This window comes from Telmatherina bonti (assembly GCF_933228915.1).
Source record: "Telmatherina bonti genome assembly, chromosome: 20".
In the NCBI taxonomy this organism is placed as follows: domain Eukaryota; kingdom Metazoa; phylum Chordata; class Actinopteri; order Atheriniformes; family Telmatherinidae; genus Telmatherina; species Telmatherina bonti.
In genome coordinates, this window is record NC_136618.1 from 21,357,190 (window position 1) to 21,371,089 (window position 13,900).

Consider the following 13,900-nt stretch of genomic DNA (forward strand, 5'->3'; position numbering starts at 1 on the left):
AAACAGATGCCATATTTATTTAATTTTCATATAAGAAATCTAAAAAAAGATTTATTTACAATCATTTTCATATAGCTGATATAACACAGATGGTATTTATGAGTTTCAGTTCAAACGACTCTTTTTCAGCCTGGAGGTGTCTGCTGCTGCTTTACGTTTACGCGACGGCGTGCCTGCCTCTTCTTCGGAGGGAGCTGCATTCAGGTAGTATATCTCAATTGGTGGGGTTGGCTCCTTGGAGAAAGAAAAACAATACAGTTGAAACAAAGGAAAAAGCACCAATCTTTAACATTTGATGTAATACTGAGGCCACATTTACATTTTCTCTCTAGCCCTTTAAAGTCACACCTAAGAACAACTGGGGAGAAAGTTCAGTTTTTATAAACCAGTCTTTATTTGACCTTTTTTTTTTTTTTTTTTTTTTTTAAACAAAATCTGATTTTTTATTTTTACCATTTATTACCATGAGATAGATCAAATGATTGTAATGTAGTCTTCTGCTTTTTGGTATCCACCAGGGTGCAGGAGACCAGTATCTTAGGGTGTACAACAAGGTTTTGATGAAAGCTCCTACCATTAAAGGATGCAAAATGCCTCGGAAACTGTATGTATCAAATATGATACGTTTGGCTTTACAGGGTTAAAGAAGGCTCCAGCTGAAACACTTTATTACTGGTTTAGTAATCTGGTTTAGATATTTAAAGAGTATGACTCAGTTAACAAATCTTTCATTTCCTTTATGACAATAAAATAATTTTAAGCAAAGGTAGAATGTCTCTGCAAACCTGCATGAGATAATCTGCGATGTATTCTGGCTTCAGGCATGTAACTCCGTGTGAGGTTGCCTCCGATATGTCCACTCTGAAGTCTCCAGGTTTTAGACGGGCGAAATCAGCAAATAAGTGTGTGGCCTCTTTGTACAAGGATGGGGAGGGACTGGGAAGGACCTGTAGAAAAACTGCAGGTTAATATGGGAAACAAGCTGAGCTACAAAACTCACTGCACAAAAGGAAAGCGGAAAAAACATTTCAGAAAATGTGTTTTTGGTCGTTTGGTTTTGCTTTATTGGAAAATGTTTTAGAGGTTTTTATTATTTTGTGTTATAGGAATGAGCATTTTGGTGTCTTTCTCCTTGGAAAACACAGAAACAGCAACCAGACAGGGCCAGAACGAAGAATATCCACTTTTCCCAGCAACAACTAGCTACATACTGAACCATTTTTCCTTTGCTCATCCACCATTTTAGTCATCAACATTTGAAATACAGTGCTTATTATTCTGATATAATCTCACAGTACAACGAGCAGTCATAGCAGAGACGGTGTCATTACAATTAAAACATTTACTTTTCATTTATTGTAAAATTGATTAAATTCCAACCAGGAAGAGCAATTTTTCCCACATACATCACTGTTTCAATGAAGTTAAACTTATATAAAAGTGACATCTTGACAAAGTGCCATATCTTTGCCAAGCTATCAAGTCATTATTGTTTTGTATGAAATGTTTTTAAACAGGAAGCTGGGTGGAGTTGTCAGTAAAGACTAAAATTGTTGAATGTGACTAAAAGAAAACAAAGTACTGACACACCTTTGCCCCACCAGACTGCAATAACCGTCTGAATCCTGCTTCTCTGCTCTGGTCTATGTTCAGCATCACCGTCCATCCACTGAAGGCTCCCTAAAAAAAGATATTTGTGACTTTAATGCATTTCAAGTTGATCATCCTCTGCACAATGACCCTATAATGATAAGCCCTGGAGCTGTGGTGCAGAGCCTGTATGTACCCCTTGGTCTGAGCTCCCCTGCAGAGCTTTTCTCCAGCGCATAGCAGCCAACGCCAGTCGCCTTTGTTGGGAGGGAATGGAAGGTAACGCATCCAAAATATAGCTGCTGCCCCACTCATACTCATCCTCCTGAGCCATTAGGAAACATAAAACAGAAGGAATATTGTCATTAAAAAATATGAACACGTATAGCGGATCATTATGCTATGTTATAAACTCTCCATCCAGGCAATAGTATCACAATTGTCATCAGTTCCTGTTAAAAACTTGCTGACTAATAAAATGCAACGAGTTGTCTGTAATTTCCTAAATGGTCACAGTTGAAATCCATCATACATTGATTTTGCTGATTTGAGCATCTTCATGCTAACTTTACTACAGAGCTTCTTTTTTATGCTCTGAACTGAAAACATGAAACTTCCACATCAACAAAATGATATTATAAATACACACTGAAAGTCTTTAGGCTCTGACCTGAATGAAGCAGCCCACAGAGCGACAGGCCTCCAGATACGAGCGATGCAGGATCCATTTGCCGGCTGCCATCGCTGCCAGGTATTTCTCGTTGCGTAGTGGATTCCCAACGATAATGTGGGAGCAGCTGGGGTCAAAGGACTGCTTGTCTAGGACTACACCACCTATAGTACCAAACAGGAAGAGACACAGAGACATCTTTGTCAGACATTGTGTCAGACAGAGTCAGTTTGCTTTTAGTCCTTAGAGCCTACATCATGTGACTTCAGGTCTGTGATGTGCTGCGTTTTTATTGCAGCACAATAAAACACAACAAGTACCTTAATTAAAGACTCACCCAGTTCCTCTATGAGGTGACTGTAATCGATGCGCTCCTGAGGGCTGAGGGAGGATAGCTGAAATCTGGGAGGCTGTTTTTCTACCTTTTCCTCCTCCTGAAAGAAATGAAGCAAACACCTGAGCACCTTGTTTGAAAAAGGATGATTATTGAACTCGATTTACATCACTATACACCATTATATTTTTAAAAGACAAAGTCTCACCTGTGGCTCAGGTGCAACTGGGGGGTTGGGGAGTGGAAAAGCAATACTTGGAGCTTTAGGTGTGAGAATGTCATCCTCTTCTTCCTCTGATGGAGGCGTCACGATTCTTTGCCCCATTTGTTGGTCAATAACATCACAAGCAGCTGTGAGAGAACAGAGTAAGTGATACAAACTCACCTCAACACTCACTTAACAACTTGCAGTGTAATTTAAAAAAAAAGTGCTCGTGTGCATTCATTTGCAAATGGAGATTTTTATATGAGAACAAAGATGGATTCTGTGCATCCAGGACTTCACACTGTCACAGATCCAGCGGCTAGACATCGTAGTTACAAGGGAAAGCGGATGTTCCTACCCATCTCCACCAGCTCTGAGTCAGTCATCGAGTCCTTGTACTGTGGGCCAGTTTCTGCTGTGGGCGGTGGTCCCAGTGCGAGAGGCTCAGAGTGCTGTGAAGGACTGCCAGGCCATTGTAAATTATCAGCCAGCTTGGCCCTCTCCTCCCTGGCTGTGGGATCGTCCCAGACAATCTGTTCACTCTGAGACGGCTCTGTGTTTATGTCAGTGGCGGCTTCTCTGTACACCCTGGAAACAGGACGGTAACATGTGAGGGGCACAGAAACAAAGTTTTTCTGGTTATATTCACTGCTTTTAATGAATTTACACGCTGCTACTAGCTGTGAAGGAGCATGAGGCCGTTGTTGGAGGTTTTGTATAAATGCCTGAAAACTGCCTCGCCCTGGTAAAACCCAGCAAATGTTTACTGTGTATACCTCAGAGCCTCTAGAGTCCGTCTGTTTCCACTGCGTCCTACTCGGCTCGCTTCAGGTGTGTGCGGGCCCGAGTCAGCGCCTCCTGATCCCATCCTGGCCAGTCTGACTGAAGTGCGCCTCCCTGTCGTCATTTTGGTGGCCGTCATGATCTCCTGCAGCTGTCTCTGGAGGTTCTCTCTCATTTCAAGAGTATCTAAAATATCCAAACCAATTTATTTTCATGGCCTTCTGTCAAGTTTGAGCTAAAGCTTGGTGTCATCTACTGACATGTAAAAAATAAATAAGAACACTCTCACCCCTCTTTTCTGTGGTATCGTTCATCTCTTCTTGATCTGTGCTGCCATCACTTACACGACGAGTTGCAGTCTCATCTGCAGCTCTGAGCTCAGACTAAAAAGATAAACAGTGAAAGGAACATGGTTAATATAATAAGATACTGCAGCAGAATAAAAACAGTTAACGTGAGGCATTCTACTGTACAACAACATGGATGTGTATTCTTCTTATTTCTACAACTTTTAGACACAAGTTGCACGCCCACAGATGTTTTTACATCTTTAGACCGACCTTGTCATCGCACTTTGCTTCAGTGATGCTTCTTTGTTGCGTTCGTGTTAACGGTGGCGACCTCTGTGAGTTGCTGGGCACTTGGCTCAGGTTCAGGCTCATTTTGGGGTTGTAGGTGAAAGGATACAGGGACTCTGGGACGTGCCTCTGTTCCTCAGCACACTGCAAAGGAGGTGACGGGAAACTTGTTGCACAAAGAAAATACTCCATATGAATGTAGAAACTAACTAAAACTATCAAAAAAAAGTCAGCCATACACTTCATAATACAGTTCAGCCTTTGATGCATCGCGTCCACGACAGTGGAGACCTCTTCAAAGGCGGTTTTCTACTATAATCATAAATTAGGATTGTATATTTGCTATTTTGCCACTTCAGTGAACATTAGGAGTGTTTCAACACACATTTCATATTTACATGTGCACACCATTACTAAGTTTGTCTCAGTGATAAACAGAACAGGAAAATGATATTAGTTAATTTCATAGAATGATTCTATTATATAAATATGATAACATATTATTATATAAATATTTCTATAAACTAGATCAAATAAATGAACTAAATAAGAAGTCAAATAATATTAAAGACAAAGAAAGGTGCCTCTGTATTTTTATTTTTATTTTTTGTCTTGTCCAGCATTTAAGCAAGAAGAATGATGATCTGGATGCTGCGTTCTGCTGAGCAAATTTACTTTGCCAAGGGAAGTATTACTGGTATGATGATACCCTTGATTTTCTAGATTTTTTATTTTATTTCTTTATTTATTTTGTGTAAATTTTTGAGTTTCTACTGCTGGACCAGACCAGAGAGGACAGGAGCAACAGAAAGATAAAGAGAGAGAGATTGTATATTTCTGTAGAAGTAAAATACTGCATGTGGAAAAATGTGGCATTGTTTTTTGTTTTTTTTTTAAAATAATGAACGTATCAGAGGTTTAAATGATGACTCTACGTTAGTGCTCACATACAGCGTGCAGCCAGTACTGGGAGACCACATGCAGTCCTCTCTCCTTCACTCCTCTGTATTCTCGGGTGTTGTCCCCCACCCGACCCTGGTAGATGTAGTGTGTCACTGTGTCGTCACAAGCCCACCTTAAAAACAATAAAAAAATATTTGTGAGATCAACAAATAAAAATCGAAGGGCATGTCCACAATCTCTCAGGGGCATTTTACATAAGCCTTATAATTTCAATGTAAATCAAGTGTTTCTTTTGGATTTTTGTCACAGCTGATGATGTGCACAGGTTAAAAGAAAAGCTTCAGAAAAAAATGTTATTCATTAAAAATAAATTAAACACGTTCCATTTCTAATTGAAGAACTAGTTAACAGCCATCTATAAGAGTCCAAAACCATCTATGATGTTGACAATGCTGAAGCCAGATAATGCATTAATAATAATATGTATTTCAATAGAAAGGCTAAAAGGAGTAAGCATGAATTGAGAAAAAATGGGGATCCCTAAACCATTAAATAAACATTTAGATGGGTGGTGGGAGATAATGGTAGTTTAACCCTTAAGAACACTGCATGACATATATGAAAAAAACAGTTTCTGAAACATCTGGTATCCCTTTATGGTACAAACTTTGCTTAAAACCCTGTGGAAAACAGTCTAATTTTTGTCTTCTGCCCTTTAATTGACACCAGAAAGAGGAAGAATATACTAAAAAAATGTTAACATATAACATAGTTAAGTATACTGAATAAAATGACAATTTTTTTCATTTGACATTTTTAAAGGGATGAAAAAAAGACCTCATACTCAAAAAGGGGACCTTTTTCTACTATTTTTATGGGTTGGGTTCATGGGTGAAGAAACTCTTAAAATAGAAACATTTCTTTCACGAGAAGTTTTAAAAAAAAAATGTACCTGAAGTCAGCACCAAGTGAGGCAGCGACGGCATTTAGTTCACTCTGCATTTTACTCAGTTTCTTCCCCACACAGATCACAACACCAGTCAGGGGCCCAGTATCTTTTTGTGGGACCTTGCATACAAAAAAAAAAAACATGTCTCTTTAAATGTAGGTGAAATAATACAGCACACACTCTGTCAGCAAAGTGTTTAACTTTAAAAAGTTACACGTATACAGTATAATATATTCTATCATCACTTTCATTAAAGGCAAGTGGTGACTTAAATCTGATTTTCACATGATGTGATGTAGTTTGAAATAATGAGATTATGCCAACAATATTCATTTGTGTATTTGTATGCTTGTTTACCTCCTTCTCAGTGCTCTTTGTAAGCTGGGGGCTTGCAGTGACAGCTTGCATGTCTGAGACATCGCCACGTGAGCTGTTGGCCAAAGCCACTTTCAGATTCCTGTTGATGACATCAGTCAGTGGAGTCTCTACCCTCTCTCCTGGTTTCGATCTTCCTCCTGGAGTTTCCAAAGCTCCCAGTGCATCCTAAACAAACAACGCATCAATTTACAGAATTCTTAGTGGACATTTAGTGTTTTAAGTCATCACGAAACTGAGTCCTAACCTTGACATTAAACGAAGGCCTGAAGAGTTGGTCCCTGCTCAGGAAACGGGACGGGGTATCCAGCTGCAGGGACGGCTCCTTCTGAAGCAGGTTCCTTCTGCTGCCTTCCTGGTTTTGTTTGGGAGTGTTGAAGTTCTCCTTGGGCTTCATTTCATCCAACACAGACTGAAACACTTTGCTCTGAAAGCGACCTAAATCCAACGGAGTGACGGCTTTTCCACTCTGTGGGCCCAGCAAAGGGGTTTCTGGAGAGGGACGAGCTGGTGGAGGCATAACTGGTTTCTGGGAACCACCGACAAAGCTTTCCTCATCTCTCTCTGTAAGGCAGAAAATATGAAGAAGTCAGTCACCAACAAGAGAAAACAATTAAATACTTGATATTATCTCTGGAAGCTACTATTCCCAAATTTCACTATACATTAAGTCCACCATGTAACTCTAAACTGGTGGCAGAATGATGTCTTGCATGACACAACATTCAGGTTTTACAAAACAAACATTACAAGAGATAGATGCGTAGGCATGTCTAACCTGGTGAGGGGGGAAGATCAACCAGAAACCGCTCCTCCGCAGCCCTCTGGCCTGTCCTAGCAGACTCCAGTATCCAGTACATGGTGACAGCAGGAAGCCCCCACTTCTTCGCTGCTTGGTATTTTGTGCCTTCGGGACTCTGTAGCACTAAATGCGTGCTGGCCAACATGCCTTTTTTCTTGTTGGCCAGACGCACAAAGTAATCCTGAACACTGGAACAGGAGATTAGAGGGGAGAGGTTTAGGAGGTAGGAAACAGGAGGTGAAAAAGTGTGCAGCTTAGAGTGAATTTGTTTCAGTAAAATACGAACAGCTTGCTGACATTTTGTTTACCAAGTTAACCAGAAAAACAAGGGTAGAAATGTACATTTTATGTAAATGAAACACCTCTATTGTTTAGAAATAGCAATATACCAAACATGGTTGGAATTGTTTCAATAAATTAACTTGTGTGAGCAAAACAGTAATACTTGGCTCCGAGGTGCTTGGCCAGTTCCACCAAAGACTCTCTCTCTGCTCCTGTAAACTGACTGACTGACAGAACACAGTCTTTGAGAGGAAAATGTCCCTCCCTCACAGGAACAGGGGTGAACAGAGGGTTGGACGACAGCTGCAGAACACATTCTTTCTCTGTGCACATGACCTGAAAAATGACCCAGAGAAAACATAAATGAGTTAAAAAAAAAAAAAACAAAACAAAACAACAAAAAGGTCAAAAGGTCTTTTCCTCCTCATTTGTCTCACTGCTACACCAAAAAACAAACAAAAACAAACAAACCGTGTACTTACCAGCCAGGTATCAGTGACCACCTCCTCCACAGTGGCCTCCACAGAGCAGCCCAACAGAGGGACCACGCCATAGTCTGCCACGACACGGGTACGGCCCATCAGAACTCTGCCATCATGTTCTGTTGCCAGTGCAGAGAGCTGTGCTTCGGCTTCAGCACCGAAACCCACAAAGATGAAAGATTTCCCAGAAAACAAGCCTGCGTGGCAGGTTACCAGGCCTCTGGTGTGGTTGGGTGCCCAGGACTCAGGCTGAGGCTCTGCTGCTACACTGATGGACTTGTTGTTCTCTAGTGGTGGCATATCAACTGGAAGATCAAAGGACAATTACTATATTTTCGTATCAACCCATCTTCATACGAATATTGTCAGACAGATAAAACCACCAACCTTCGCATGTTTTGTAAGAACTATTTGTGTATCATCATCATAATGAAAATCAATGAAATGATGCAGAAACAGAAACTTACCCAATGTAGGGTCATCATCCATATATTGTGAAAGTAAATCCTCCTCTGCTCTCTTCAGACTGGGAGTGCTGGGGCTGGCAGCCGGTGGACCGGCTGATGCTCGGGACTTTGGTGTGTGATGAGCTGGCACAGATACAGCAGGGGATGCAGGAGGAAGACAGTCTGGGTGAAGATATTCTGTTTCTGGGAGAAGGCTGCCTTTGGAAAAACTATCCAGCAGCCACTTCACAGTAACAACGTGGGGCCTAAAAATGAATACGCATCAGTTACATATCAACTATTCAATACATGTTAAACTCCAAACACTAATTTCTCTACGTTTTGCAGGTTTATATCCATCTTGTTACCAATAACTATGACAAGTTCATTTGTTAACTGTGATGGCAGCCTGTCAGGGGTATACCCTGCCTCTAGCTGGGATAGGCTCAAGCTTTTCCGAGACCTTCAATTGGACTAAAGCAGGTAAGAAAATAAATGAATGAATGAATTTTATGTACAAGACCATTCAAAGTGCTTCACATAAAAAAATAAACAGAAGACTTTGAAAAGGACATAAATCAGTTTAGTTTTCTCAGTATGAAGTTCCCTGGATTATTTTCTAAGCACACAGATCATATACGAACCTGCAAACACCAAGATCTATTATACAAGGTTTGCTGTTGTTGTACTGACTGAGGTATTAGTACTAACATAACTATGTTCACAATGCAACTCTCCGTCAACAGGCCTCCCCCAGCTTTGCTTTCACACAAGTTATCAGGCAATTTAATTATATAATAATTATTCTTGATTTATTTATATCCACAGACTCTCCATGTTTTCAACACAGCATCCTGTCTGGATCTGATGCTGCTGTAGTTTTACGCCACTCTTGGAGAGAGGAATAAGAAATCTGATTTGAACAGCAAGATCAGTCAGACTTTAACTGATGGAGCTGTCTGTGTAATTGCAAATATGGTTTGCATTAGATATAAATATATAATAATTTATAATATATTTATATTTAGGCTGACGGTCTGAACAAGAACAGTTGCCCAAAGAGTCATTAAATATTCTAGATTTCTACTTATTAAAAAAAAAACTTTATGCAAGACTGTGTGTACACAATTTATCAACAGTTGGGTTTCACTTAGAGGTGCTTCATAAATATGACCTGAAAATGTATCGATCAGGCTAATAAACTGAAGCCACAATTTCAACCAAAACCCTAAGTTTAAAAGACATATTTATTTCAGAGACAATTATTTTCAATAATTCAGACCGGTGAGTTGCTTTAGAGAGGAATTTTATGAGCTCCTGGTCCACTTCTCCCATGACCACGTGTGTGAGCTCCTCGGTGGGTTGGTTGAAGCGCAGACCTCCCGCACCATTCACAAGACGCCGCAGCTTCTCCAGCTTCTTAACCGGCAGACCACATAAATACAGCTGCACAACATTAAACACAAAGAAATTAAGGTTAAAAAAAAAAAAAAACAACAACACAAAATTACAAAATTTGAACACAATATGGAAAATCAAACTCTTCTCCACAAAAGAACCAACTTTATTATGTCAATATAAATGCAGACCATTTATTTACCTTACAACCATCCAAAACATCATCAGTCGGGCATACAGTGAGATCCAGACTGTCTATAGGGTCTGGTGTCTCTAGGCGACTGATGGTAAGGGCTGTGTCATTTATCGTCGCGCTAGCATTGATGGAAATGTTACTCAGGCCCAACAGAGATGGGCCGTCTAGAGGTGAAAAGCAAAACACTTTCTTCAAAGACAAGCATAAGCAGCATTAAATGAAATGCTTAACCTATTAAAATAAAATAAAATACTTGCATTTCTAAGAGCATTAAAACAGCAAACGGTGCTTACCTTCCTTCTTATTAGTGCCTGTAGGAGTAGAAGTGTGAGGTCGACTGCTCTGGGGTGCAGTGCGCTCCACAGTGTATCTGCTCTCATCTTGACAGAAGCCCTTCTCTATGCTGTCAAACAGCCAGTGGAGAGACACACAATACACGTTCCACTTCCGAGCACATTCATATTTCTGACCTGCAACCAAATACAGGTTTTCATCATTTCAACACCATGAAGCCATTATATGCATTTTTCCTTCATGATGTTGATATATATGCTGAATAATATTGTTACCTCCACCAAGGAGGTTATGTTTTTGCCTGCGTTTATCTGTGTGTCAGCAAATTAACTACTGACAGACATGGTGGTCTGTTTTTTTTCTTCTTTTTTTGTGATGTTCACTGAGTCGGTCTTGCTCTAACTTAGATCCTATGCAATTTTGGCAGTGATGCAGAAGGAATTCTGGACACAGGAATTTTTAAATAGGATTCTTCACAAAATGAGCTGCTTGGTGGAGGTCTGCTCTCGCAAGTGCTTTTCTGGTTACCGTATTACTACTATGGTTCTATTATAATATGATATATGATGTATTGTATGGCAGAGGTCCCCAACCCTGGTCCTCAAGGACCGGTGTCCTGCAGGTATTCCAAGTGTTCCTGCTGTAACACACCTGACTCAGACTCAGACAAGCTCTGCACATGTCTGCTAAATACACATTGATTTGAATCAGGTGTGTTGCAGCTGGACCCTTGGAAAACCTGCAGGACACCGGTCCTTGAGGACCAGGATTGGGGATCCCTGTTGTATGGTATTAACTAGTATTTATTACTAATACTCTATGTGACAGAAATACTGATGGTATGTGTACAGTTTCATTGGGTTATGGAGGATTGGTGGGATAAGCGTAAGCTTCTTCCCGCTCCTTTTTTACAAGGACAATTTTGTTATACTGCTAAGTTTTGGTTTCATTCCCTTGCTTTTTGCCTTTATGTTCAAATAAATTCTTCTATCAAATCAAATCATCATATGCAAGAACACACCTAATGCAATTAGTCTGAAAATAGTAGAGCAAGTAGATATTTTAAAAAAAAAAAAAAAAAAAACAGCAAAAAATAGCTTTAAAGTGTACAATCTTCCATTAGTGCCTGGAGGGAAATAACACATTGTCTACACTCCGTACACGTTTGACAGGGTTCACGTTGACATAAAGCTTTAACTTTTGACAGCGAGTAAACTTGATGCTTTTAAAATCAGTCACAACATCACACACACACAATTACTCAGGATATTCAACTGGCTGGCACGAAAAAATTTAACTACTCTCAAATTTCCTCCACAAAATATGACAACAAAATATTAAGAAATTGACCCAAAGATCCATTTAAAGGCACAACAAATTACTCCAATCTATGTAACTGTGAATAGGAATACTGAGGCCTGAAATTCATATATGTAAATCTGAACTTGGTGACATACCTGTTGGTTCACTAACAATAAGGTGTGTGCACTCATTCATTTTGAGCTGGCCGGTGTATTTGGCTCCATGATGCTCACAGAGCTGCTGAACCTCTTTGCGTTCTGTGCTGGAGAGGCCTGTCACACAAACAGTGCAGCCAAGCAACACAGGGCACAGATAGTCCTCTATGGGCACATCAGTGTACCTGAAAAGACTTCAGAGAGGTGCGAAGAAAAACTTTAGTTTTTACACGAAATGTCTAAAAATAATCACCAAAATAACTTGTTGCAATATTGTGTGATTCTTGAGTGGTTGGTTCAGCATAGCCTTTTATTTTGAAATTGAGTACAATGCTAAAGAAAACACGTGTTGAACAATAAAGATCACTTATGTTCAAATTCAAATTTATGTAAGTTTAAAATCAATGGTATGAAGCAATCACCTATACTGAGGTGCATACCTATCCTGTGACTTCTCCCAGCAGGTTTTAACCCATGAAGGCAGCAGGATGGGTTTACCTAGGTTGGCAGCCACCAGGTATTTTTTGCTTCCCACCTCTCCTGCTATTAGGTGTGTAACAGATACATTAAGATCAAGATAGACCCGTCCACCCATGAGTTGCACGAGATCCATCACCTCCATCTATAGAATTGGAAAAAAATACACATGAACATATCTGAATAACACATTTAAATAGATGATAATTCCTACATAGTCTCTGAAGCATATATGGCAATACTGCATGACCATCAAAACTAACCCGTGTTGCTTTGTCAAGGCTGGTGCAGGAAATAGTGATGTCAGCCATAGCCATGTTATAGACAGGTTTCTCTGCTTTAGGGACACAACGCTGTTGCTGCAGACAGTATAACACCACTAGTGGACTAACTACTCTGCAGCCGAGCTGTATGACAAATGATAAAGAAAAAAAATTGATCTCTCAGAAAGTTTCAACAACTCCAATAACAAAAAACATTCAACTAGCAGAAGTAAAACCTTCTTGCAGTGCAGAAAGGCTTCAGTGGTAAAGCTGCTGAACACAAAGAGAGATTTGTCTTTCTGCTCCATCTGTAAAACATCTTCCTCCTTAATTGTTTTCAAGTATTTTTCAGACTGGAGCTCCAATATTGCCTGTATAAATAAAACAAAAAACAGTCAAACAAATAATCACTGGGGAAAACAACAACAAAACAGAAAGACTGTGTCTAATTGTACACTTTACCTCATACGCTTTAATAGCATACTCTGTTTTTGATCCTTTACTCTCCACAAACTTCACAATGAAACCTTCCTTGTCTCCTTTGGACATGTCGCCCCTGCACTGGGACCAGTTAAAACACTTAGAATTTGTTATAAAATAATAATAATGATTTTAAAAAAAAACAAAAAAACTTTGTTATCGATTGTTAGCATTAACCGTAGTGTAAAATTGATTAGGCAGGCTTTGATTCTAGCATACCAGGTTAATTAATTTGTATTTCAAGGATTTTCATGAGTTTACTGAGGGGTAAACTATCTCAAATACCAAACTTACTCAGAGCTGAAGGTTACTAGCTGGGATAGCAAACCAGATAGCTACTTACCTCCTATTGATTCTCTGCCAAAGAAAAGGTAATTACTCTGACAGAGAAGAGTATAAAGACTGACTTATATCAGGAAGCTAGTTTAATGTTGGCATGACTCGCCCAAAAAATATCCACCAAATCTGACAAGTTTCCACAGTTTACAGTCACCTTTAACTTAAAAGTGTAACGTTGTCTTGTTAAAGAAGCTGACACACAACCTATTTAAAGCGTTTAAATATCGAAACAGAAAGAAAAAAAAAACCCTAACATTTATATATCCAAGACCGAAAATCCGTAAGTGCTTATGTTATTAAATATCCTACGACTGAAATAATGGTAAGACATCTTAATGTTTTGGCTAACTTAAAATGAAGTTATTGTTGATACTCTTCGCGCCTTTGGCGTAACTTCCGGTGTAAACCCCTAATGTCTCCGACTGGATTCGAATGAAAGGTAAAAAGTGCCGCAACACGCATTAGTTCAGATCACTAAACATCAGTATGAAAACATTTTAAATTATATTGATTAAAACAATAACTAGAAAATAAGCTTAAAAAATACACCAGTTATATAAAAGACAGATTTAAACTATCTATAAAAAGCCAGTTATT

General features: G+C 39.5%; 1 protein-coding gene across 1 annotated transcript; it reads right to left on the bottom strand.

The window, feature by feature from the left end:
* Positions 1-13,033, bottom strand: topbp1 (DNA topoisomerase II binding protein 1; the record flags this gene model as incomplete). The annotated part of the gene is made up of 27 exons (XM_079259451.1): positions 1-234; positions 786-947; positions 1,591-1,680; positions 1,787-1,915; positions 2,261-2,424; positions 2,598-2,694; positions 2,803-2,945; positions 3,158-3,387; positions 3,576-3,768; positions 3,872-3,965; positions 4,143-4,304; positions 5,112-5,235; positions 6,016-6,131; positions 6,370-6,555; positions 6,635-6,951; positions 7,166-7,377; positions 7,635-7,807; positions 7,954-8,258; positions 8,421-8,665; positions 9,682-9,845; positions 10,000-10,157; positions 10,287-10,463; positions 11,745-11,938; positions 12,185-12,366; positions 12,485-12,628; positions 12,721-12,855; positions 12,947-13,033. The coding sequence occupies 27 exons, from the start codon at positions 13,031-13,033 to the stop codon at positions 106-108; spliced, it is 4,512 nt and encodes a 1,503-aa protein (XP_079115577.1). The 3' UTR covers positions 1-105.
* Between the last annotated feature and the right edge of the window lie 867 nt (positions 13,034-13,900).